General features: G+C 35.8%; 2 protein-coding genes across 2 annotated transcripts in view; one reads left to right on the top strand and one right to left on the bottom strand.

Moving 5' to 3' along the window:
* Window positions 1–9,088, top strand: part of LOC306880488 (inositol-trisphosphate 3-kinase A-like) — a 32,415-nt gene extending 23,327 nt beyond the window's left edge. The window contains exons 6-8 of the mRNA XM_079434026.1: window positions 1,369–1,470; window positions 4,764–4,835; window positions 5,450–9,088. Coding sequence (XP_079290152.1) covers window positions 1,369–1,470; window positions 4,764–4,835; window positions 5,450–5,668 — 393 coding nt within the window. The 3' untranslated portion in view covers window positions 5,669–9,088. The remainder of the gene's footprint in view (window positions 1–1,368; window positions 1,471–4,763; window positions 4,836–5,449) is intronic.
* A 5,775-nt stretch (window positions 9,089–14,863) lies between these two features.
* Window positions 14,864–27,272, bottom strand: part of LOC306879954 (protein stum homolog) — a 19,299-nt gene continuing 6,890 nt past the window's right edge. Inside the window, exons 2-3 of the mRNA XM_079433183.1 lie at window positions 22,125–22,304; window positions 14,864–16,316 (exon numbers count right to left, since the gene is read on the bottom strand). Of these exons, the coding sequence (XP_079289309.1) occupies window positions 16,282–16,316; window positions 22,125–22,304 (215 nt within the window). The 3' untranslated portion in view covers window positions 14,864–16,281. The remainder of the gene's footprint in view (window positions 16,317–22,124; window positions 22,305–27,272) is intronic.

Raw genomic sequence — 27,272 nt, 5'->3', positions numbered from 1 at the left:
GAGTTGATGAAAGGGATCTTGGAAGCGCAGTGCTGTTTATATCGGCAGAATCACAGCAGCCTTCAACCTACACGTCTTTTAATTAGATCCCGGGATTCAGACTGAGGTGAAGGGGCAGGATTGGCCTTTTTCAACAGGTCGATTGTGTCTGAATGTTCCTGTCATACACACAGCCTGTTTGTGGCAAGTCCTTTGAGCTCAACATCAGTCAGTGACAGGCCACGGCTCTCACAACATGATTTCAGTTCTGTAGTTCCGGCCTACCGCACGCAGCCCTAAATACACCCTCATGGAAAATGTCAAAAAGACTTAAGAGAAGCTTGAAAACCTTCAGCTAATTAAGCCAAACCAGGCAGCCACGATTCCATTAACGCACGGAAGAGGAGATTAGAAAGCTTATGTTTGGTCTCTGTCATGATTTTCCAAAATAAATCTTTGTTAACAAGAGCTCTGCAGATGTCCTGCATGAATAGGGAAAGATTGCTTCTTCTTTTGCACTTTCCATTAGCACAAAGGCCAGGTTCCCCCATCTTTCTCCTTTTTTGCAGATGGGGGATGCCCTGGGCAGCTCTAAATAAAGTCTTTTCTGAATAATAGGCAGACTTCTGTTATGTCTGTGGCTGAGCTGCCTGTTGTGCATTTTATTATGTCTATTCCTGTTGTGACTATTGTCTTAACTTAGAAGTGCATTAATTCACATACAGTCCATCAATATCACGTTGCCTCGGAGATGTTTACTAAAGCACACATCACTGTTACTTGGGGGTAATTTCAACAAATACTTAAATAGTATTATTATACTAATATAAACGAATCAAACAAGGCTTTGTAACCACCCAAACACCCTTTAAACAACCTAGAAAACACCAAGAACATCCTATGGACCACATAGCAATTTATGAAAAACTACTTGGAACACCTTAGAAACTGCATTGCAATGCCCTTAGCAATCACCTAAACACAACATAGAATACCTTAGCAACTACCAAAAACACCCTAGTAACCACCTAGACCACAACAACCCAGAATACCCTAGAAACTAGGGCTGCAAGATTCGTTTCAGCATTGATATCGTGATGTCACATCGCAGGATGTGCGATTTTTAGTATACCGATCGTTATATTTATACTGAACGTTTTCGCGACTCGACAAACTCAAATTATGAATATATTATTGGTATTGTGTAAATAATATGTAATCATGTAATCCATAAAAAAAGTAATTGTAGTCTGATTAGAAGTATTTTAAAATGTATTGTTTTGGCACAAATGTATCAAACGTGTCCTGGTGTACAACTGCCGTTGGCTTTGTGTTTCTGATCTTTTTTTGACTGGCACAATCAATTCTTTTTCCCTTTGCCTTCTACAGAAAGAGGATGGAACAGTAAACAGGGACTTTAAAAAGACTAAGACCCGAGAACAAGTGACTGAGGCCTTCCAAGACTTTGTCAAAGGAAACAAAAACATCCTGGTAAGCCTGTGCTCGTGTTTATGTGCTTTAGGGCCTTCTGTCGATTATAAAGTCTCCTGTGGCACACGGAGGGGAAGCGAGTGACATTAACCCCCCAGGGTGGTTTGTGAAACTAAGGGTTTCCTTTGTGTGGTGCAGCCCCTTCAGGGTTATATTGTCTGAAACCAGCGCAAGCTCACCTGCTGGCAGGGAAAACCACTCTTCCAGTTGCACATAAACTTGATTATATTACAGAGAAATACACACATGTAAATACAAAGCGCTTTGCATAATGCTGTGGTTGACACATGACTGTCATGTGTATTCTTGTGACATTAAAGTATTGTAAATGTAATCTTAACAGGTTTAAATATTAATAAGATGTTTACACCTAGCACAAAGAAATTATGTTCAGGGCAGGATTCCCATGTTGTAACAGGGGTGTTTCCTTTAAAGTTCAGCCTTATAGACAAACAGTTCGAAAGAACCTGTCCTTGGCTTCTCATGGAGCATTTATTTAACCCCTTGTTTGTCCACAATGTGTCCTGGAACTTGATGTGCATCCTGATCCTCTGTGATTAGTTTGACAAATGTGCTGTAGATTTTACAGAGGAACCTGCTTTTATTTTCACACTAAATGTATAATCAACAACCGCCAATTTAAATGCTGGAATAATGTAATTATTGTGGCGTAAATTAGAACAGAGCATGTTACTGTGTGATCTGATAGGACACTAATAATTGCAAGTGATGACTCATGTAGAGATGACAATGAAATGTTGTTTTAAATCTCTGTTTAGTATCTAAATATACACTGGAGGAAATCAGTATATTCAGCTTTAAAATGTTTTTTTTTTTTCATTTATTGCATGTATATGATTTTTTTTTAAACGTTATAGAATTTATTAATCTGTGTTTAGATTTTAATTAATAAATATTGCTCAAATGTTACATACATTAAATAGGGTTAGTTTAAAAAAAATCTAAATATTAAAAATGTATTACAACATATAGAAATTAATATTGAGATTAATAAATCCTGGAAAAGTATTCATTTTAGCAATTAACTAATGTTAACATATAGAACATTACTATAAAATTTAACTGCATATTTAAATAACTTTCTATAAGTTGAACTCTTCAAAAAAAGAAAAAAAAAAATCTTGATATCTGCTATACATTATCTGCTATACAAATATATTTTATAAAATACAATTTCAAGCATCAAAACAATAACAATTGAGAATTAAAAAAAAAAAAACGAGTATCATACATTTTTTACCATGATATACAAAAGACACTCACTAAAATGTCATTCATTGTATTGTTTTAATCATTTAAAATATAACAAAATTTTGTACGATCACGTTTTCTTTATATATTTTAATAAGAAGGTCAGAATAAGTATGTTGGTTCATTTTTACATGTTACACTAAATGACAATAGAACATTATTTCACCCATATTTTGACATTTTGTTTTCACAAACGTTATTTGAAATATTAAAGTAGACACTTTAGTTGCATTTAATATACATTCTATGTACAGTGGTGTGAAAAAGTGTTGGCCCCCTTCCGATTTTTTTATTTTTTTTGCATGTTTGTCATACTTTAATGTTTCAGATCAACAAACAAATTTAAATATTAATCAAAGATAACACAAGTAAACACAACACGCAGTTTTTGAATGAAGTTTTTTTATTATGAAAGGAAAACAAATTCCAAACCCACATGGCCCTGTGTGAAAAAGTGCTTGCCCCCTAAACCTAATAACTGGTTGGGCCACCCTTAGCAGCAACAACTGCAATCAAGCTTTTGTGATAACTTGCAATGAGTCTGTTACAGCGTTGTGGAGGAATTTTGGCCCACTCATCTTGGCAGAATTGTTGTAATTCAGCCACATTGGAGGGTTTTCGAGCATGAACCGCCTTTTTAACGTCATGCCACAGCATCTCAATAGGATTCAGGTCAGGACTTTGACTAGGCCACTCCAAAGTCTTCATTTAGTTTTTCTTCAGCCATTCAGAGGTGGATTTGCTGGTGTGTTTTGGATCATTGTCCTGCTGCAGAACCCAAGTTTGCTTCAGCTTGAGGTCACGAACAGATGGCCGGACATTGTCCTTCAGGATGTTTTGGTAGACAGCTGAATTCATGGTTCCATTTATCACAGCAAGTCTTCCAGGTCCTGAAGCAGCAAAACAGCCCCAGACCATCACACTACCACCACCATATTTTACTGTTGGTTTGATGTTCTTTTTCTGAAATGCTGTTACTTTTACGCCAGATGTAATGTGACACACACCTTCCAAAAAGTTCAACTTTTTTCTCGTTAGTCCACAGAGTATTTTCCCAAAAGTCTTGGGGATCATCAAGATGTTTTCTGGAAAAACTGAGACGAGCCTTTATGTTCTTTTTGCTCAGCAGCGTTTTTCGTCTTGGAACTCTGCCATGCAGGCCATTTTTGCCCAGTCTCTTTCTTATGGAGTCATGAACACTGACCTTAACTGAGGCAAGTGAGGCCTGCTGTTCTTTAGATGTTGTTGTGGGGTCTTTTGTGACCTCTTGGATGAGTCGTCGCTGCGCTCTTGGGGTCATTTTGGTCGGCCGGCCTCTCCTGGTAAGGTTCACCACTGTTCCATGTTTTCGCCATTTGTGGATAATGGCTCTCACTGTGGTTCGCTGGAGTCCCAAAGCTTTAGAAATGGCTTTATAACCTTTTCCAGACTGATAGAGCTCAATTACGTTCTTTCTCATTTGTTCCTGAATTTCTTTGGATCTCAACATGATGTGTCGCTTTTGAGAATCTTTTGGTCTACTTCACTTTGTCAGACAGGTTCTATTTAAGTGATTTCTTGATTGTGAACAGGTGTGGCAGTAATCAGGCCTGGGTGTGGCTAGAGAAACTGAACTCAGGTGTGATAAACCACAGTTATGTTTTAACAGGGCCATGTGGGTTTGGATTTTGTTTTCCCTTCATAAAAAAAACCCTTCATTTAAAAACTGCATGTTGTGTTTACTTGTGTTATCTTTGATTAATATTTAAATTTGTTTGACGATCTGAACCATTAAAGTGTGACAAACATGCAAAAAAATCAGGAAGGGGGCCAACACTTTTTCACACCACTGTATATACAATTTTGTAAATTTAATTTGATGCAGACACCAAAATGGGACATATACATGTATAATTACTGTAATGAAAAAAAAGCCTTATTTTCTCATTACATTATATCTTTCTATTACATGCAGCCTATATTATTCTAAATAAATACTTGTGACACTACTATAGTTACTTACACGGTCTCTTTTCCCTCAGAATTCCTATCTGAACCGACTAAGAGAGATCAAGGACACTTTGGAAATTTCACCGTTTTTCAAAACGCATGAGGTAAACAGTCACACTTTTGTTTATCATCTTAAAACACGTTAGCTACACTTAAGACCATGGCGTAATTAATAAATGCAACCTTATACCCACCCATGCGATGATAGCATGTGAAAATGTGGAAAAATAATACACAATAGCATCTATGCAAAGACCGGCTCTGAAGTAATTATCTGATTACACCGGATGCTCAAAGCCAGAATAGCAACTTGGTTGAATGCAAAGAGTTACACAACCTTTTTTAAATGGACTTTAAAGACAAATATTCTAGATACACCATGCATCATCCGTGTCAGAACTTTGTTTTAATACAAGGAGGTAGAACAGGCTATGCAAACACAGAGCCTTGTTTATTCACATTAATAGATAACAAAAACAAACTGTATGGTGGAAAAACAGGGCACAGTTATATATGTTATATAATAAGTGAGCGCATGTTTGCTGCACAAACACAATGGAAACAGGATCTTTGTGTCTATTGTGTCATGTTTACACATGTATTTGTGATGAACCATTTAAAGTCTTGTAAAGATGCGACACGCAAGGAACAGACTCTGACATTTAATGCATTTCCATGTTGTTTGTGTGTCCCAACTCTTCCCATCTCTCGTGTTCAGGTGATTGGGAGTTCTCTACTCTTCGTCCATGACAAACAGGAGCAGGCAAAAGTGTGGATGATAGACTTTGGGAAGACTACTCCGTTGCCGGAGGGGCAGGAGCTGAGCCACAGGGCCACCTGGATGGAGGGTAACAGAGAAGACGGCTACCTCTACGGCCTAGACCACCTCATAGACATTATTGTGCATGTGCTAACTCTTAAACCTCCACTAGAGTAAGAGGATCCCATCTTCTCTCTCTCCTGCACTACAGTTCAAGACCTCGCTGGGTTCCCCTAAAGCTATCCTAACCAATCGGCCCGTCTTACCAAAACAGAAAACTATAAAACTTAAAACAAAAATGCCTTTAAATGGCCTTTATAAAAAGAGTGTGTATGTTTGTAAACTTGTAGATGCTGTATATATAGTGTAAATGCCAGTGTTTTAGTTCAGAACATGTGTGAATAGGATTTTTGCAGCTAGCGCTTTAACAGGCAGGTGAATCTTAAAGCCACACTCCCTTAATGTGCGTTCTTTTCAACATGCTAGTGTTACGGAAAAGTGTAAAGCACTTACAGCTATGTTTTACTCTGTGATTGTTTTAATATTTTGTTTTTAGATGCTGCAGAATTTTTTTTTATTTTACACCTAGACACCATTTTTATTTCAAACTCATTTTTTTTTTTTAAACTATAGCAATCAGATCGACCACTAGATGTTTGAGATATTTATATTTGCAGGATTCTAAAAATATTGGTTGTTTGATAGTTTTTTTACCCTGTTAACAATGTAAGTAGTGTTAAAATACATCATTTATACTGAGTGCCTTTAGTAGAACAAATTTTCCCATTTGGTGGATGGTCTTATGTTGTGCTTTATATTGAAATTCATCATATTGACATTCCTTAAACTCAATCACCATTTTTGTGCCTAAGTAGGGCTGGGTATCAACACAGATTTTCCAATTGATTATCAATTCCGACTTTAATTTTATGTAATACGATTCCAATTCATTTGAGTATACAGCATTTTGGTTATACTGTCTATTCTCTCTCTGCTAATGCTGTAGCGTATTCAGCAGAGTGTTTTTGACTAATTTAAACTAGTAATTTATCTTTTGAGCGATTCTACACTAGATTTACTAGAAAGAAGCGACTCATTTTGGGAATCAAGCTACAAGTTTGCGATTGATTTTTTGAGTTCTACTCAAACAAGATTCTGTCTCGCTCCTGCTAAAAATATGATCTGGCTCTACCAGTCACGCTATGCGTTTTTGTCAAGTCACTAAGATTCACTAATGAGATTAAGATTTATGAATAAGAAAGACGTTTCCTGCTTGCATTTCAAAGTATATGGCCATTTTTATTGCATTATATTAAAAACAGACAGCAAATTCACTTTCTGAACTGACACATTGACAACTATGATATTAAAAAATATGACTTTTTCAGTGTCACTAAAGATTCAGTAGCATGGAGTAAAATCAGATTAAAGGCCCATTCACCCCAAGAATGATAACTATAATGATCTGTTTATCGTTTTGTTTATTGTAAGCATGCGCTGCTGCTTTAAATGCTCAAGCTCTTTAGAGCAAGATAGATTCATCAGCTGGAAAAAGTAGTTTTGAAAGTGATTCTACCGATATTGTTCCACTGTGCCATTACAGTTTTGAAGTGGACTCTGCTTTTCTTTGAAATTTATAAAAAAATTTAAACCTATATCTTTATCGTTATCCTTGATGTGACTTCAGACATTTCTGCAGAATATAGTTCCATCTGTAGGACGGGAAGAGCAGTGCAATATTAAGACTTGAAATCGGAATTGTTCAAATGAAGATTGTGACTAATTGCAAAATCTCTATTTTTACCCAGCCCTATGCCCAACCAGCCTAAAATAACTGAGTGCCAAGGTTTTTCTCAGGAAGTGGCTCCCATTCAAGAAGACTATAAATCTATCATTACCGGCTTGTGGTATGTTTTCAAGTTCCCTGCGAACACACAGTCTCGACTAATTTTTGTCTTTGAAAAATCTATAAGAGCTGCAAACACCAACCTTGGAATCGCTATATTGACCTTGTCTATTAGGTTAAAATTAGAATTTTTCTACAAGGTAAAATTTTATTTTTTTTAAATGCAGACTGTCACCTTAACTCGCACATCTGTTGACTAAAAATTTCAACCATTCCATGCAAGTTCAAACAATGTGAATTGAAGCCTTAAGTAATGTTGTTCTTCCTTTGAAAAGTGCCTGAAGGCCCGCTCAATGCAGTGCCTCCGAATGCTGACTCGTCACTCTTCAGAGCGCATCATGTTTGAGAGAGGTGATTGTTGTTTGCATGACTATTTGCCATGCAAATTAACCATCCCTGCATACCCCCAAACAATGAGATAATGCTCCAAGCAAAATATCGCTGGAGATAAAAACTAATTTGTTGGTCAGTATGGAAACCATGTGCTGACACCAGCATAAACGCAATCAGTGATTAGTGGTTGTTGATTTAGCCCGGGGCGAGGAACATCTAGGGCAAACCTACATGTCGGGACGTCAACACGACGCACTCCAGTCACACAGTAAAGGCAGAGGGGTTATCGGGAGGCCTCTATCCAAATGTCACCACGTTTTTACCCATCATTTATTTATGACGAGATTTTGCTGTTAAATGACCTTTTATGAATGCAAAAGGAACAGAGAGGACAAAAGGTTAACGGGTGGTGTGGAAACATTTCTCAAATCCCTGTCCCACAGCCACAGTTCTAAACATGCTTAAAATGGGTAGGAAAAATGAAATGGGTCAAATCATAGCTGCTGTAAGTGATTTTGAATAGGCCTAACACACATAAACTGTCCTCGCTACCTGACTACGGGAGAAATAATACTTCTTTTCTGGTTCTGTAATCAGCCACAAAATTGCTGCTGGTTAGCCAAGAGAGAGAAAAATATGTAATTATATGAAAAAATTACAGCCCTAAAAATGTGACACAACATACGTGTAAAACATACTAAATAATACAATGAAACACTTGCTAGGAAAAATAACACTTGCTAGGATAAATAACACTTCTCTCTTCTGGCAGAAAATTGCTGTTTGTTAAGGAAAATAGCTAATATTTTTAACACATGGTTACTTTCGAGACACATACTTCTTGTCATAAAAGAAAAAGGAGACTTGTTTGGAAACAAAAAAAATATTTTTGCTTTTAGAGGCGTAAATACAATTGCTTACAGCAGCTTTAATCAGGTCTAAGAGGTTTCGGGTTTATTTATTCTCCCAAAATTACATTTTTCCAAAGTAAATCTGAAAGCCAGATGTACTTTCTCTCTACACAAGCTTAAAAATTTAAGTAGGGCTTCCCCTGCTGTTCATGGTGCTGCATTACAGAGAACAAACAAAACTGACCAAAAAAAAAAAAGGTCAAAAACTGTGGGAATTTCTAGTGGTGTCATACGCATACTTATATTTATATTTTGTTACATTTTGCACAAGAACACTAAATGTAGCAGCAATGTTTTTTCTTCTCGTTGTTTGGCTTTACCTCCCATATCTTGGTGATATAGCGGTTCGCTGTAATGTAAGCTAAGCTCATTGCTGTGTAAAAAAATTTGCAAATGTCTTCAGAGTGTGCTCTGTCTCTTTAAGAAAATAAATCTCTGAAACCAGTGACATTTGACCCTGCTGCATTATGTTATGTCAAGGCCTTGCTGCACAAGGAATATTTACACAGCTCAACTGTATATTTTCCATCTTAATGCAGCAATGAATTATTATGTTTGGTTGTACAATTTTACTAGATCAATTTGTCAAAAATACACATGGTTTGGCTTTTACTTATGGATGTTTGTATATCTGGTGATTTTACAGATTAATTAGTTACAGATTAAGAGAATAATTAAAAATGTAGCCTTTCACAAATTTTAAAATGAATACTAATTTTTCATATTGTACACTGTAACATTGTGTCTCCATTGTGTTTATTATTTATTTTTAGACAAATTAGTATGGAACTATAATACTGACTATTTATTGGTTGTCAGCCATAACATAAAAAGGAATTACTGATTTATTGTCAGGATTTTTATATCACTGCATCCGTATTTTTTTGTTTTAAATTCAACAGGATGCAATTGGGACATAGATGTCAGCGCTTCTATTTTATAATAAAAGTAATGAGTTATGTAGAGCCATATAGTTTTATGCCATCTCTTTCCCCTTGATTTTACTTAACACTACACAGCCAAAAGTATCTGGAGACCAGAACAATGTATCTAATTTGTGCTAGTTGAACATTTAATTTGAAAATCAAGAGAATTAAAGGAATAGTTCAACCAACAGGGGATGGACTTTTTAACTTATCAAAGCAATATTATGGACAGAAGACTTGAATATTAGCCAAAGGCAATATCTTGATGACTAAACTTTTCACTTCCCAAGTTGTTAACTAATGGACTGGAATCATGCAAATTACTTGGATTATAATGATGTTTTTTTATCAGCTGTTTGGACTCTGGTGGCACCCATTCACTGCAGAGGATCCATTGGTGAGCAAGTGATATAATGCTAAATTTCTCCAAATCTGTTTTGATGAAGAAACAAACTCATCTACATCTTGGATGGCCTAAGGGCGAGTAAAATTTGGGCGAACAATTCCATTAATAACAACTATTCTTCTGGGAAGAATGTACTTTTGGCCATAGTGTACTATTGATATTTTACAAGTAAGAACTGCCATCAAAAGATATATTTTGGGAAATAAATGCTATCTATACCTTGCAGGAGATAAACAAATGGTCACTAAGTGGATGGTCAAACATTTAGTGATGTAAATACCAAAAAGTAAGTTACATGACATACATATACCTTAAAAGTCTTAATCAAACTGATATGCTGGAAATAACAAGTTCTATTCTTTCAAAGTGAATAGCTGCCACCTAGTGTCTCTCTTGTTTAATGCACTGACATAGTATAAAGCTTTTCCAATTTTTTTTCTCCCAAATTACTTCCTCTTGACATTGATGACACTTAATTCAGATAAAGGTTCAGTCAGTAATACAGACCAGCAGTCTGTACAGTGGTTACATATTTTTGGCATCCAACTGTCATGACCTGATCAGATGTAGGCTATTAGCCTATAGTGCAGCAGAGGGTGAACAAATAAAACTATTTTTATCTGACGGCATAAATAGTGGAGGTTCAGCAGCTTATTTTTTTAATTTTCTGCTCTCAAATAAACTGGACTTCCTTATTTAGTCATACTTGGACTGAGTCACACCACTGGCAATAAGCCTCAGAAATATTAGCCTGGGGAGCAGGGAGCTTGGAGTGAGGCCATGTTCAAGAGTCAGGAGTCAGCCAACCGCCCACCAGCCTCAAACACACAACTATACTTATAAAAACATTCAAAAATATGTGAAGCCCTTGACCCAGAGTGATACTCTACCCACAAAGCACTGGCATCAGTGCTAAAAAATATATTCAGTCATACAAGTCCAACTTCAGAGCAGCAGCTCAGAGGAATATGCAGAGCTCAGGAGAGACGAAGATTATAAGAAACCAGAATTTTGGCAAATGTTTAGTCATAATTCAGAAAGAGTATCGACTATTCTCTGTATGAAAGAAGTGAATACTGTCTAACTGATAAGGCCTTTAGGTTTAACTTGCATTAACTAGCATTTAATCTATAGATCGAATTTGCATTCATCTAGCATCATGACTGATACACAGAAAATGAGCCAAATCAATAAAGAGCTTTCATTAATTCTACACCTTGGACTAATTAATAGAATGTGACACACACACACACACACACACGCACACACACTTACAAATAATATTCAAATTAATTTAAAATAAAAAAATATATATTTATCTGACAAATTATTATAAAGATTAATTATAATAGGCTATAAATGAAACTAACCCAATACTAATTAGATAACAATCGGTTTGGACCACAGACGAATGCTGAATCAATTCATATATTATTGATAATCAATCCGAGTTACATGTCATCCTCTGTTAACTTCTCTTTCGTCTAGCTATTTGTTTGTCTTACCTGTAACTTGTTTATTGGATGTTGTAGTTGTTTTGAGACTGAGACTGAGTTTATCCATGTTTAATCCGGGCAGTTAGCGTTTGAGCCGACAGATGGCGTCATACAGTTCTTTGTTTCCTGTATGACGCCATCTGTCAGCATGTACCCGGATGAGCGCTGATTTTCTCTGAATACGGCGATTGACCAATCAGAAGCAAGTATTCCAGCGGGCCTTAAAGGTGCCATATAATGCATTGATACAGTATTTGAAATTGTTCTCTGATGATCTCTACATATACGGTATGTTACGTGGTTTAGGTAAGGGCAAAAAATGAAACGATTTTACATGTCCATTTACAACCCTAGGATTTCTCCCAATAAGGAAACGGTCTGTTATTGGCTTATTTGGCAGGGTCATTAATAATAATGAGCTCTGCTCTGATTGGCTGTTTCACAGTGCTGCTCAATGTTGAGCTCTGCTCTGATTGGCTGTTTCACAGTGCTGCTCAATGTTGAGCTCTGCTCTGATTGGCTGTTTCACAGTGCTGCTCAATGTTGAGCTCTGCTCTGATTGGCTGTTTCACAGTGCTGCTCAATGTTGAGCTCTGCTCTGAATGGCTCATTTCAGTAACTCACAGCAAGAAGGAAACACAGGGAGGAAAATATATATAAATGCGGGCATCAGGGAGCCGTTATTAATACGCGAGGCATTGGAACTGCTTTTGAACGATCGGACGATCGCGTTATAGTTTCACTTTCAAGATACGCCATCGCACCAACTCTGTTTATACTATGGAGCGGCAGTACTTATCACACATTTTACAAGATTAGATGCTTGTCAGTGGTGCTCAGGATCTGTAAATCATTCGCCATCATCCTCATCTTTAACGCTAGCAAGGAGCTAACCATGTCCTTTTAGTGGCTCGCGTTATTTTAGTAGAACGCGTTATTTGCTTTCCGTGCCTTTCTGAATAAAGACACCAACCCATCCCTGCACTTCACATCCCCTGCACAGCCTGGAACATAACATTTATTTCCATGGTCTGCCATTTTCACTGTTGTCTGCGCTTGTTTATTTACAATACCTGCAGAGCTTCGGCTGGCCTAGAACATGGGCGGGTTTATGCAAATGTTGGGGGCTTAGTGATCCCGACTGTTGCATCACAGTAGGTGTTATGTTCTGATTCGCCTGTTTTTCAGTGGTCTTTTTTGTATTCACGAGATTTACATAAGAAGGAGGAAACTATGGTGTTTGAGGCTCACATATGTCATTTCCATGTACAGAACTGTTATTATTTAACTATACCAAGGTAAAGACAGTTTTTCATTCTATGGCACCTTTAAGTATGTATGATTATTCTAATTTATTAGGCTATATACTGTGATATCTTGATTCAAAAGCATATTTTGTCAAAAAATGTGTTACATTTGGATGTTTTATTTAACCAACACTGTATTTCTATTTTAAGTAGGCCTATATTTAAGTGTATTCCTTCTTTATGTTCTTTGTGTGTAAAAATGCAGTATATAATGGACCTGTGGAATGTTTGCTTATGTTTGTGATCTCATAGACACAGGCATCAGTGGGAAGTGCATCTCCTGCATTCCTCTGCAGCCAAGACAGTCTGGGAATGGAAGAGAGATGTCAGTCATTTCTGCAAACATACATCCAGACCATAACTCCCGCAGTTTTTATTTCAGAAGCCTAACATCATGAGCAAATATCGAACTAGATGTGAAAATAGGAAATACATAAACAAATGTTGCCGTTCAAATTTTTGTTTGGCTGATTTGTGTAGTACTTATCGAATGATTAATAGTATTACTAGCATATGTGCATTCTGTGTGTGGATAGGAAGAAACTGGAAGGAAACATCACTATTATTTTTTATTATATAAAATAATATGAATTATTATACATATAATATTATTACAGCTGTTTTGAGTTTTTCCTTTCATTTTTGTTCCTATTTAGTGTGCAACTGTAGAATGAGTTCACCTAAGTGCACCATCTGCTGGCTCTTCAAGTAATAACAAAAATCTGATTTTTTTCAACAATGCTAGGAATATATACAGCAATATAACACAATAGGTTCATTAAATGTGCAAAATTGTTTATAATTGTGTGCAAATATGAATGTAAATATGAAGGCAAACAGTAGCTTTCAGACTAGTGGCAACAATGGCACAAAATTGCTCTCTTCAGCTTATGTTGCACTGTAATGTTGAATTTCTTCTGAAGATAATTAAAAGTAGTTTATGCTATTGTCGTGACATTTTCTGGCAATGACAAATGTTAAAACTTTTTTTTCTGGCAATGAAAAATGTTGAGAAAGGGTAATTGAGCAGTGACGTATTCAGCCGCATTTGTTTGGGTGATGCAGGAAGCATTCCTCCCCCGACTGCAACCACCCACACTTGTCTACTGCGTGAGGAGCTTGACATCTAAAATGAGCCTAGTCTTGCTCCTTCAGGCTTGACACCTTTTTTGGGGGGCACAGTGGCACCATAGTGGTTTTCTCAGAATGGTGGATGTGGAGAGGGAGTGATTAAAGATGTCTATATAGATAGGGGCCAGTCGTGCAGCATATGTTCTTGGTGTACATTAGCTTAAACCTCAGAATCTCTCTATTTACCCATTTCTCCTCAGCTGTAAACCAGCTCAGTATGATTCATAAGAGTCTTCATGGTACGGAACAGTTTGTTTGGCATTTAGATCATGAAAGTGTTTGATTTTACAAACGCGGCTGTACACATGACATTAAATTGTTTACTGAAACTATTCACGGTGCCTTTGGTTGGTTTTATCACAAGAGACGAGAAAAACCAGTGAGACTAGAGGAATGCAGGGAAAAAGCCTATGATGATAGAATACATGCCTAACTGCACGAGGAACAGCCTTATTTGGAGGCAAATGAGTATGCTTTGGAAACAGAGTCAGAGATAACCCTAGAGCAGGAAACACTAAAAGAACTGCAGAAAAAATGATGGTAGATTTTTAGGGCACAGATTTGATGTGCTGTTATCTAAGGCAAAACTACACATTTTGTCGAAATCAAAATTGGATGTCTTACATTAAAAAAATTACTTCATAAATATAAAATAAATAAATAATTCACAATATGACTGTTTACCTGCGTGTCATATGTACAACAACAATTTGGTATCATGTGCACGTGAAAATTGCGTATTATATGCACGCCAAAGTCCATTTTTGCATATCAATACCACGAGTTTTCGTTTTTTTTTATTTGCCATACTATTTATACACATTTTCATGAAACCGGGCTCATCACATCATTGCAGAAATACAAACATTGCTTTGAGTTTTGTTCATGCCAGCAGATTAGTTGCTTTTGGATAAGTGTATTTTCTTGTAATTAGAAAACACAACAAGACGCCATGTCACTTTTTGAAAGCATAATTTATTCGATATTGTACCTCTGACAATTCTGGAGATCTGACAGCATCATTGTGTAAGTCTGCTTGGTAACATATGTTTGGCTGTCCTATATTTATGCCTTTGGACTTAGCACTGGATTATGTTGTTTTTATTTAAAAGGCAGCACGAACACAACAGCACACAAATTTACACGACTGATTCACTTTCTGTCCATATTTACAACAAATCCTGAAACACATTCACACCAGAGACCAGCTAATATCCATTAATAACATCCAAAAGACTCGAACTAAATTAGAGACTCTTCAGTGGGAGTAAAATATTAGAAACCAGTTCAGAATTTTTCCGAATATATCGCACACTCAGCAAGAGCTCAAATTCTGCTTGCTCAGGTGCTGCAGTCATTTGCAATTGGTGGTTAATTTTTCAATGTCAGTCTTAAATCATATTGTTTTGACTATTTCAATTTGCGCCGTGCCTTTCTCTTATATCAGTCACATAAAAATAACTCACACTTAATTACGTTATTTCATACCCTACACATGGGTTGATTAAAGTGGCCAGACACTATGGCAACTGACCTATGTGATTCACCATTACTTGGCTGTTTTACTCAACAATTGATAATTACTGGACAAAAAGGTTATGTTTTTGGCTGATGGTCTCCGGGGTTTTAAGACTAATAGAGATTAAAAGTAACAGGTGATGTATTCTTGCAGAATACAATGTATGTTTTATAAACCACATAAATACACACTTTCTGCTTTATAAGGCTTAATTTGAGTAATAAAAACACAGCACACTATAAAGAAATACTGGAGACACTGTAATGCACATGACATATAAATATTCAGTGTAATATGTATTCATAGTGCTCTGTGGGAAGCAAAATAGGAGTAGTTCACCCAAAAATTATTTCATTTTTATTTTCTATGAACAGACATGAGGGTGAGTAAATAATGAAAAGATTTAAATTTTTGGGTGAACTGTTCCTTTAAGATTCTCTCAGCTACTTCATTAGATACCTCAAAGCTTTTTAACAAATATATTTATTTTCCAAAATGCAAATGTTCATAGTGTATATTGGTCAGCTTAATACATTAAGACTACAGAGTAGAGTACGATTAAGATCGGGTTTCCCTGACAGGTATAGGATGTGTTCGGCACATAGACGGTTCGCACGTTTGCACAATTTTTAGAGATATTCACAGAATGTTCATGCTCTTCTGCTGTCCCTCAACAGTCAGGTACCCTTAATGCAGTACCTGACAGGAAGTAGCAGGAGTTGGGCTGAGAAGCTGCATGTGATCAACCCCTGGATCTCCCAGGCCTCGTGGGGGCCGTCTCAAAGCTCCCATACGTGTTGGCCAGACAGCACAGGAGAAAGTTGCTCATTCAAGATTAGGTTTGGAGGACTGCAATCAGAGCTGCTGAGGGGTGGCCTGCTCCCTGTAGCCTGAAAGTACAAGAGGATCAGAGTTCACAAGACAGCTATTCTGTATGTATACACTACTGGGGTCGGCAAGAATTTTTAACATGTTTTTGAAGGTCTCTCATGCTCACCAAGGCTGCATTTATTTGATTAAAATACAGTAAAAACAGTAAAATAATTGAGAATTTTCAGCAGCCGTTCCTCCAGTCTTCAGTGTGACACGATACTTCAGAAATCATTCTAATATGCTGATTGCACAAGAACATTTATTCTTATTATCAATGCTGAAAATAGTTGCGCTGCCCCCCCCCATGAATAGAACTTCAAACAGCATTTATTTAAAATATAAATCATTTTATATATATATTTTATCAATATGTATTTATATATATTTTATCAATTTAATGCAAATTACAGTATTAATTTCTTTAAAAAAAATAAAAAAATTATACTGACCCCAAATTTATGGCAAATCCAATGGTTAAAATAAATTTCTTGTAAAGCTGCTTTGCAACAATTTGTATCGTGAAAAGCGCTATATAAATAAAGTTGAATTTAATTGAATTAAAATGAATAAATGTGGATTGTGTAGCCTAACGGTTAAATAGCATTGTAACAAAAGTTAGGTGAATAAAAACTTAATTTACTGGTATGACTTGCATAATGCATAATTTGTGCCATTTTTTTTGTCTTTTTTGGAGCCTCCTGACACTGTATTATAACAGCATAAATGTTTGGAAGAATGTGAAGATGACAATTAAAACATTTTTATTATTTAAAAAATGGTTTTGTTAATTGAAATAAAGCTGAAATTCAATAAAATATTCATTATTATATGAAAAACTTAATTTTTAAAAAAAAAATGAAAATTAGAAAGGTAAAGTAAAAAAACTAAAACTGAAATAAAAATAAATCTAAATAGAAATAATAATGATGAAAGCACATACAGTAACAAAATTACTGAAACTTTAAATTGAATGAAAATTGAAAATATAAACAAATAATGATATAATATATAAAATAATAGTATATAAATAATACTATTATTTACTTGATTCATTATTTTAATACTTTGAATCCTTTTTGTGTTGTCAATAAATTTATATAAACGAAATGACCAAACAACAGTTTTATTTCTTACAGAAAGAAGCCAAAAGAAGGTTTGAAAGCATCCCCAGGCAACAATACTGAATGCTACCACCTGATGCGAGTGGCACTTGACACATCAATAGGCCGTCTGGAGGAATGACTCAGTTCAGTTTTATATCGCCTAGAAAATGCCTCAGTGGGGTTTACATTTTACAGCATTGGTTCAGCTCGAGAAGCAGTCTTATCTGTGCACTGAAATATCATAGGTTTTGGCTTTATCTTGTAGTTTTTATAATGAGATGTAGAATAGGGAATAGATTAATGACTCATGACCTTCTTAAAGCATTGCATTATAACAGGTTTAAACGCAGATGACTCAATGCGTTTAAGCTTTCAAAAGATCAAGACCCAAGCTTCAACTCTCAAGCCTATTCTTTTTAGCATGCGAGACATTTAGTAAGCACACTTTAAGGCGAATATAGTAGTTAAAGGGATAGTTCACACAAAAATGAACAACTGTAGTTATTTGTTAATATTCATGGCATTCCAAACCCGAATGACTTTCCTTCTTAAAGAAAATCCTGGACGTAAATCCTCAGCCTAATGAAAATGTTTTATTTTGTATTCAAATCTCTTCAATCCAGTTCACAAAACTGGTCTGAATTACTCGTTCACAAATCGGACTGATTCAATTCTCCCTGACTCATTGATTCAGGCTATTAACAACCCGCAAAGCTACTTTGAAATATTCTTATGGTGCATTTTGAAGCTTGACAGCCCTATTCCTTATTTAATTTCATTATATAAGCCTCATTCTTCATTTCTCATTATATCCTGTCACCACAAAATTGTTCAAAAATTCACCTTTTGTGTTTCATGAAAGAAAGAAAAACATGCAGGTTTGGATTATGATTTTTGAGGTGAAATATTACTTTAAACTGTCTTTCAAGACGGCCAAGCCACAAAGGCAAGGCTGGTGAAAGATCTTGTCAAAGGGCTCAGCATGCGGTTGAAGGAGTTAGTGGTGCATCGTCGCAGTCTCTGTATGAAGTCGCACTTTTGCAAAGCTTCTTTTCTAATGAGCACTATGGTTCAACTGGCATTTAATGTACAAAAAGTGGATCAAACAGACTGAGAGGAGACTGGCAGATGGCAGGTGGTGGGAGGCACATTATCCGAGATGGATCAGAATAAACAGAAGGGGAGAAGCCGAGCTTGCAGCATGGGTAGTGATAATGGGCTGAGATGAGTGACCAAACTGTGAGGACAGCAGACCTGTATCAAATAATTGTGTTATGCCATTTAGGATATTACCATGGTTTTCATTAGTTTAATATTTCATAAGGGTTACTCATACACACTGGCACTGCAGATTTATTTGAGAATTATTTGACAATCAACATTTAAATGCAAGAATGAATCCCCTAAATTATCATTCTGTCAAAAAATTGGCATAGTTTTGGCATAGATTTTGGTGTCTCATGTCTATGAAAATGTATAAAATGTATATAAATGTTTAACTTTATTATGCTAAGTTTAAGCCATATTTCATGCATTAGTGAAAAAGTCAATCTTATAATGCATTGCAACAAGCTCAATAAAAGAAACCATTTTTTACAGTTCCATTTAATTTAAACAAGCTAATGCAACATAAATCTTAGACATTTTGTCATATCTTAATTTTATTCAGTTTAATCCTGGAAGTGTATTTTGCTCTGTACTTTTCTGTGACCATAAATGTTAAATTTAGGATGATCAAACAACAGCGAACAGGTATGGCATGGGCAAGACACAAGAGTATTCCTAGAACAAGTGTGGGTCTTTGATCGGCGAACAATATCCAAAAGGGTGAGGCAGAGAGATAATCCAGGAAAAACGGGCAAGAATCGAAACACTAGAAAACACACAAGGCAAGTCAAGGCAAGACTAAGACAACAAAGAGGGCTCTGTATCGCAGCTAAAACTAGGAGAGTTATAAATGCAGAACAATACTGGAACTAAACAGAAAAACACAGAATTGCTCGGTAAGGCAGCTAACACTAGGGGAGTGCTATACGCAGAACAATACTCGGCAGAGAGGAAGAAGAAGTCCATGGTTTATGTAGGGTGTGTGATCAGTGCAATCAGCTGTGTGTGTAGTAATATGCAATGGATGATGGGAATTGTAGGCTGCGGTGGCGTGCAACAGTTAGTGTGGTGCAAGAGTCCATGTGGTGAGCGAGTGACCTCTGGTGGTGAGTTAACGAAGTTCATAGACCAGATTCATGACAGGATAACTAAATGAACTGAAGTTTGCACAAAACGAAATAGTATAAAGGAATAAATTACATTTTAAAACGTATTAAAATATATTAAAACAGTTGCTTTAAATTGTAACAATATTCTGCATTCTTCTGCATTTTCTTTATAATAATATAATACTTTTATTATGTTAAAAATGGGACTGTTGATGCGTCTCATGTCTGTGAACAAGAAACTAATAATAAAATAATAATATTCTAAGATTATTTTATATATAGCATTTGCTGCCACCAAACACACATTAAATTTAATATTAAAGCCCTTGCACTCTTAGATAATATTGAGGTTGCAAAGGTCGGTTACAAAGACAATATTGAGGGTACAAAGAAACATTGCATTTATAACAAAAACACAAATTTTTTTGCAGTGTAGATGCAGTATGTATGTGCATGGCCAATGCTTGCAGGCTATGTTTTATAATATTTGAGACAGGTCTGAGTATAATTAGCGACAAGACAAAAGTCAAATATTTGGTTCACCTACCTTCAGAAACTTTGGATCCAAAAGGTTGTGAAATAGCAAAATAAATAAATAATAGATTAGAATTTTGAATCATATGTGTTTAAATGTTCAATGCATGAGCATTCCACAGTAAAAACATGTGACAAAGTTCTGTGATTTGCTTCGTCTGCCTACACAAAACAATTACTGCAGAGCTTTCAATCCACTCCTACCAGCAGACCGCTCTAATAGTCATTGTTCAAAGGATTCTGGCACCATCTACAGCCCTGGAAGGCGGAGATGATATTAGAAGGAGCGAGAAAGATGTCAGGTTGAACATGAACGGAGCTGACTATGAAATTCTGTCATCTTATACACTTACCACACATGTGAAAGGCATAGTTCTCCCAAAAATGAAAATCCTGTCATCATTTACTCACGCTCATGTTGTTCCAAACCTGTTTTATTTTCTTTCTACTGCACAACAATCACAAAAGAAGATATTCTGAAGGATGTTTCAGCAGTTTTTGTCTATATGATGAAAGTCCAAAACAATGCTTGATATTATTATCCTTAATTGTATGAACAAAAACAACCCAAAAAGTGTTGTTTGACAGAAGGAAGAAATTTACAGTGTATGAGTTTTGGAACGACATGAGGGTGAGTAAGTAATGACAGAATATTAACTTTTAGGTAGACTATCCCTTTAAATGTACAGTATGTTCTAGTTTTGCTAGAGATAATTAAAAACAGATCTATGAAATCATGAGCATTGATCTCCTATTCCTAGAAGGAAAAATGATGCATTAAGAACTGGGGGGTGAAAACTTTTTGAATTTGAAGATCAAGGTAAATTTAGCTTATTTTGTCTTCTGGGAAACATGTAAATATCTTCTGCAGCTTTTAAAGGGGAGTACTAAATGACAAAATATGATATTTAGAGCTGATAAAATGTAAAAACTGTAACTTGAATGCAATGTAAGTCGCTTTGGATAAAAGCGTCTGCTAAATGCATAAATGTAAATCTTCATTCTGTTCTTCATTCGGCTCTTAATGCATGGCTTTTCCTTCTGGAGGATCAGTTAGCGTTTGAACCTTCTGTAATAGTTGCATGTGAGTCCCTCAGTTGTCCTCAGTGTGAAAAGATGGATCTCAAAATCATACAGTCATTGTTGGAAAGGGTTCAAATACACAAAAATGCTGCAAAACCAAAGAATTTGTGGGACCTGAAGGATTTTTCTGAAGAACAGCAGGCAGTTTAACTGTTCAGAACAAACAAAGGACTCGTGAACAACTATCACTAAAAAAAAAACACAGCTGTGGATCATTTAGGTAACAACACAGTATTAAGAATCAAGTGTATGTAAACTTTTGAACGGGGTCATTTTTATAAATTCAACAATTATTTTCTCTTGTGGACTATATGTAAGCATCTTTTATGTTTAATATCTTATTCAGGTCAGTACTAAATAAACAATAACATGCATTTTGTATGATCCCTCTTATTTTGGAAAAATAATTAACATTTAGCAGATTCTGCAAGGTATGTTAACTTTTGACTTCAACTGTATAAATATAAATATATATTACATATATTAAATATATACATGTATGTGTGTATATAAATATACAAAATACACACACCTATATTATGTAAACACAAACGTTTATTTTGGATGCAATTAATAATTGTTAATTAATATTTTTACTTCTTATTGGAACACAAAAGTAGAATTATTTTAAGAATGTATTTTTAACAACAGCTCACACTGGTCTTTGATATCAATATCCAGCAAAGGCAAATAATACATAAATAAATACATACATACATAAAAGTATCAAAGTTGTCAATACTCCTCTGTTCCACAAGGAAAAAAATTAAACTATATATATATGACAAAATTGTTAATTGGGGTGGGGGGTTCGGGGGGCTACCGAAACCAAAATATTTAATTTTCAATGAAAACAATGCTTGTAGTGGTATTATGGGGGAATACTCACTTGCAAGAATGACCATGTCCATTCCCCAAAATATGCTCATGATCCAGCCCACCATGACAATGGCAGTGACAATCTGGATGAAGGCGGCTGCGATGTTCAGCCAGAAAACACAGCACATGTGTCTGTCGGGAAGGTCTGTCCTCGCTCCGCACAGAACCGTGAAGGCTGAGATGAATGTACCTGTCACAAAGATACAGAGAGATGCTGTCAACATGGTACAATATGATCCTCTTCTGTGGTTAAAATAGTTAACACATGCAATATGACCTCAGTCTTGATCTCATCTTAAAACCGCACACTGTAATGATATCATTCATCATGGTGTGAATAATACCGTACATTACAGTAAGGTCTGAGACATAATTATGGCATAAAATATTAACAGAGGAGCTTGAATATAAATTAACATGGTGATTTTAGTAGCAGTCAGTGTCAGACATGCCTGTAGCTTTTATTACAACTGCGGTCTTGACTGAAATGAATGTTTGTACTGTTCTTAAAAGATTATCATGGAATAACAAATCATATGGATTACAAATTAAGACAAATAAATAAACATTTGTTGCATGTTATTTAAGATAAAAAGATATTCTTTTCATGTTCACTTTAAAGAGCAGTCTGCTTTTAAATCTGGGCACAAAGCAATTCCAAGGAGACATTTTCAGTATTTAAGTATGTGTTATGCTGTTCTGATCTTTCCACAGATCTGCAGGACTAGTCTGAAGAAAAGTCTCATTTGGGAACTCTTGGGAACTTTAACCAACATGGTACTGTAACTCGCCAAGACATCTCTTGTCAGATAAATTTTTTTCTAATCCCTCTCAATCCAGGGCAATTAGGTCATGAATAGCTTTCCATATTTGTAAGGCGATAAGCATAATTCACACTGAAGGAGTCTGAGCAAGCAGGCAGCACTATGCTGCCAAGAACGGTTTAGCATCTCATTAGTGTTATCACAATAATAGATTCTAATAAGGAGGACAGCGGCTGAACATTAGCATAGTCCACAAAACTGATGAGCCTCCTCATTATGAGAAATGTACTTTATTCACCCTGGATTCAGCTTGTCCTTTAGTTAACAGTATGGTCTGCCACTATAAAATGCTTGGCTGTTATTGACTGGGTCAGAACCTCTTAAGTTTATCATTTGGAAGGTGCTCTCCAAGTGGAGATTGGAGAAGGGAAAAAAAATGCCTTTTCACAGTTTTTTATTCCCACGGCGGTTATACAAACAATACATTTACTGTACTGCCCCCAAAAGCAGACAGCTTACAATACACACAAAGGAATTAAAGTTAAACGAGTGTAGGAAGTGGAAAAAGATATCCTTCTCTCTTAGTCCCTTGACTTGAGGAGGAGATATGCATCAATGGCAGTTGCTGGACTGGCACATGCAGCCCTAAAAGTACCTCACCTGCTTGCTGCTATCTTTGTGTCTTAGGACATTTGAACCATTCACCTGAGCCATAAATACCATGCAATGATCACATTATATTATTACTTTTTGCAGTAGTCAAAAGTCTGGTAAGCCAGTTAAGAAGCCTCTAAAGAAGAAAGAAAAAAAATCTGATATTGGTGAAACATCTATAATATATTTGCAGTTTTGTAGTTAATATTTTTACTATTACTACTTATAAATATTTTTTATAATATTTAAAATATAATAATTAAAAAATATTAATTAGAATTTTATTTAAAATAAAACTAAAATATTTTAAATAGATTTAAAATATTATGAAATAATACGTCTAAAAATGTAATTTATTTCTTTGAATTTTTAAGATGAATTTTCAGCAGCAATAAATAAATAAATAAATGGTCACCTTTATATTTGGGGTCCAATTCTCACCATTAACTCACTATTAACTAACCTCAATAAACCCCTAATTTGCTGCTTATTAATAGTTAGTAAGGTAGTTGTTAAGTTTACTGTAAGTAAGGCATAGGATTAAGGGATCTAAAATATGGTCTTGCATAATAAGGCATTAATACATGCTTTATTAGTACTAATAAACAGCCAATATGCTAGTAATATGCATATTAATAAGCAACTAGTTAATAGTGGTCCCTAAACTAACGTGCCATAAATACATAAATACTCCAGTCTTCAGTCTTGCATGATCATTCATAAATCATTATAATATGCTGATTTGGTGCTAAAGAATCATTTTTTATCATCATCAGTGTTGAAAACAGTTGTGTCGCTTAGTATTTTTGTGGAAACTGTGATGTCTTTGATTAATAGAATGTTCAAAAGAGCAGCAATTATTTGAAATATAAATCTTTTTTAACATTATAAATGTCTTTTTTGTCACTTATAAATTTAATGTGTCTTTGGATAAAAGTATACAATTCTTTACTGACTTACTGACACCAAGCTTTTGAATGGTAGTGTATAAACTGAAATGAAATTGAAGTAGATAGATAGATAGATAGATAGATAGATAGATAGATAGATAGATAGATAGATAGATAGATAGATAGATAGATAGATAGATAGATAGATAGAGCTATGTGACAAACAGAGCTTGGGTGTTTGTAGCACCCTAATTAAACTGGATGACGCGAGGACCCCCACATATTATCAGACACACACACACACACTCGCAGGACAAATCAACTGTGTGAACTCGCATCAGGCTGTCAACAGTGCTTCTGCCTGTCAAACTGCATTACGCACAGGATACCCAGGCAAATGTCTGCTTGCATATGCCACACATATAATTTAGAGGCCACATCAACTGTTCAACAGAGACATGCACACATTCACACTCGTTTTCTCTGTGAAGAAGAGATGCTTGAAGATAAGATACAGTAGGGTGGTGAGGGGTCCTAGTCCCTGCACATTAGGCTCACAATCACTATAATTTTCCTCATCCTTCCTCACATGTGCCCCATTGCCAGTGTGGGAGGTTAATTATCCCGTTCAGTTCCTTTTCTTCTGAGAGAGACAAATGTTGCTAGGAGAGCATGTGTAGAGGTTCTCTGGTGCCAATGCCATTTTTTAGTGCTCTAGGATGTTTTAAACATACGTACTGTAAGCACGTTTGGTATAAATAGTCGTGGTGACCCTTGGAGCTGCAAGGAATGAAAATCCGTTATCTTTTCTCTCATTGTTCACCCTCTTCAGACTGGAAGCTAGTGGATGCACCATTCAGTTTCAGGAAGTCATTCACAAGACTCCTCACGTGTTGATTGCACATATTGAGTTTCTTCAAGTCAGACAGCATGGTTCGTCAAACCATTGCATAAAACTAGAGAGACAAAGAATGACCTTAAGTCTAACAAAAGACAGATTTCAACACATTGTCTCTCTCTTCAAATTTAAATAGAGCACAATAGTAGTTCTAGAGGCTATAATGCTATTCAAAAGCTCCATAGAGATATTGATTTTTAGCAATAAGTAATAAACCTTTTACGAAAGACCTATACCTTTAAAAATATAGGTTCCAAAAAGGGAGTATTCGCAGCGATGCCATAAGATCCATTTTTGGTTTCCCAAAGAACCTTTCTGTGAACATTTCTTAAAAGAAACATTTTATCTAGAACATTTTAATTATTTAGAGAACCGTTTTCCCCTGAAGAATCTTTTGTGCAATAGAAAGTTTCCATGGATGGTAAAGATTCTTCATGGAACCACTGATGCCAACAAACAAATTTTATACACATTATATTAAGCTGCACAACTGTTTTCAAGATTGCTTATAATACGAAATGTTTCTTAAGCCACAAAACAGCATATTAGAATGATTTCTGAAGGATCATGTGGCACTGAAGACTGGAGTAATGATGCAGAAAATTCAGCTTTGCCATTCCAGGAATAAATGTACATTTTAAAAACTGTAATAATATTTTACAATATTACTGTTTTACTGTATTTTGATTAAATAAGTCAGTAACGTATGATTGTGTATAACTTCTTGAGGGAATTCAATCCATGGTTTGAAAATGTTAATGTTAACTCATGGCAATGTGAGCCTTTGTAAGCTAGTAGAGCTATATGATAAAGTAATTTTTTAAGCCTTATTTTTTAAAATGCGTATGGAGAACATACAGCACCTCTCTAACATTTAACATTACACACGCTGTGTTTGGTCCACAGGTGGCGAGTAATCTAGGCCCGAGAGCTTGATGTATAATAGAGTCATTTGGAAAGTGAGGTGAAGGATTGGCCTCAAGGTAGGCCTAGAAAACATGGACAGCAACCATTCCGGAAATTGAAAATTCCACAACAGCTCTGTGGCCTCTATATATAACAGCTGATGGATGAGAGCCAAGACAGCTTGCGAGGAGACGCGACAAAGTCAGTCTGACTGCCTGCAGCCATCACAGTTTTCAGCCATTATGTGAGAAGCTGATTACTCATCAGTCATTTACTGGCTGTTCAATCCTTTCCGAAGAGAGTCATTTGGGTTAACACTGTCTTTTATGAGGCTCACAGCACCAATGCTGCTCATTTAATACAGACTTAAAGGGACAATTTCACTTGGAGTGGCTGGGCCTTGAGAAGATCAGAAATGAGAAAGCATGCTAGAACAATTTGTGATATGAAAACCCCATAAGGGGAACAACTTGAGTCATTTTTATTACCCCAAAAGTTAAACTTTGAGATGAACTTGTGCTTTATTGCCAAATCTTTCTGTTTGCTGTTTATTGCTAATATAGACTCTGTCATTAATCACACTGCAAATCTTATGTAATCTGAAGCAAGAGCTTCAGTGTAATTTGTTATCAGGTGTCTCTGCTGATTGCCACCTCGAAGCTGTATTAAAAATAAGACCAATAACAGTCTCTGAATGATGTTATCCCATTCATCTCATTTTGTGAGTGAAGATACCGTCTGTATAAAATTAGAAGTTACAGCGCTCAGTGGTCTTCTATCTGCTGCCAAAAATGTTGCGCTGAAAGCTCAAAGCTAACTATTGTCACAACAACACCAACTGTGCCCTCATTCTGGTAATCATGTATAATATTGTAACTGAACTGAATCTATCAGCTGCAATTTAATAAAAGAAATCTCATATTTTGGTTTGAGATGTCCTGTGGTTTCTTTCACTGCACTTCTGAGAGACATTAGTTTCCTATTTGTTTTTATTCCTTTCCTTTTTTATGTTGGGTCTCAGCCTAGTCCATTCACTGATGCATATT

Source organism: Barbus barbus, assembly GCF_936440315.1.
Source record: "Barbus barbus genome assembly, chromosome: 14".
NCBI classification, from domain to species: Eukaryota; Metazoa; Chordata; class Actinopteri; order Cypriniformes; family Cyprinidae; genus Barbus; species Barbus barbus.
Note: the sequence above shows the minus strand (reverse complement) of the source record. Positions and strands in the feature narration are given on the sequence as shown.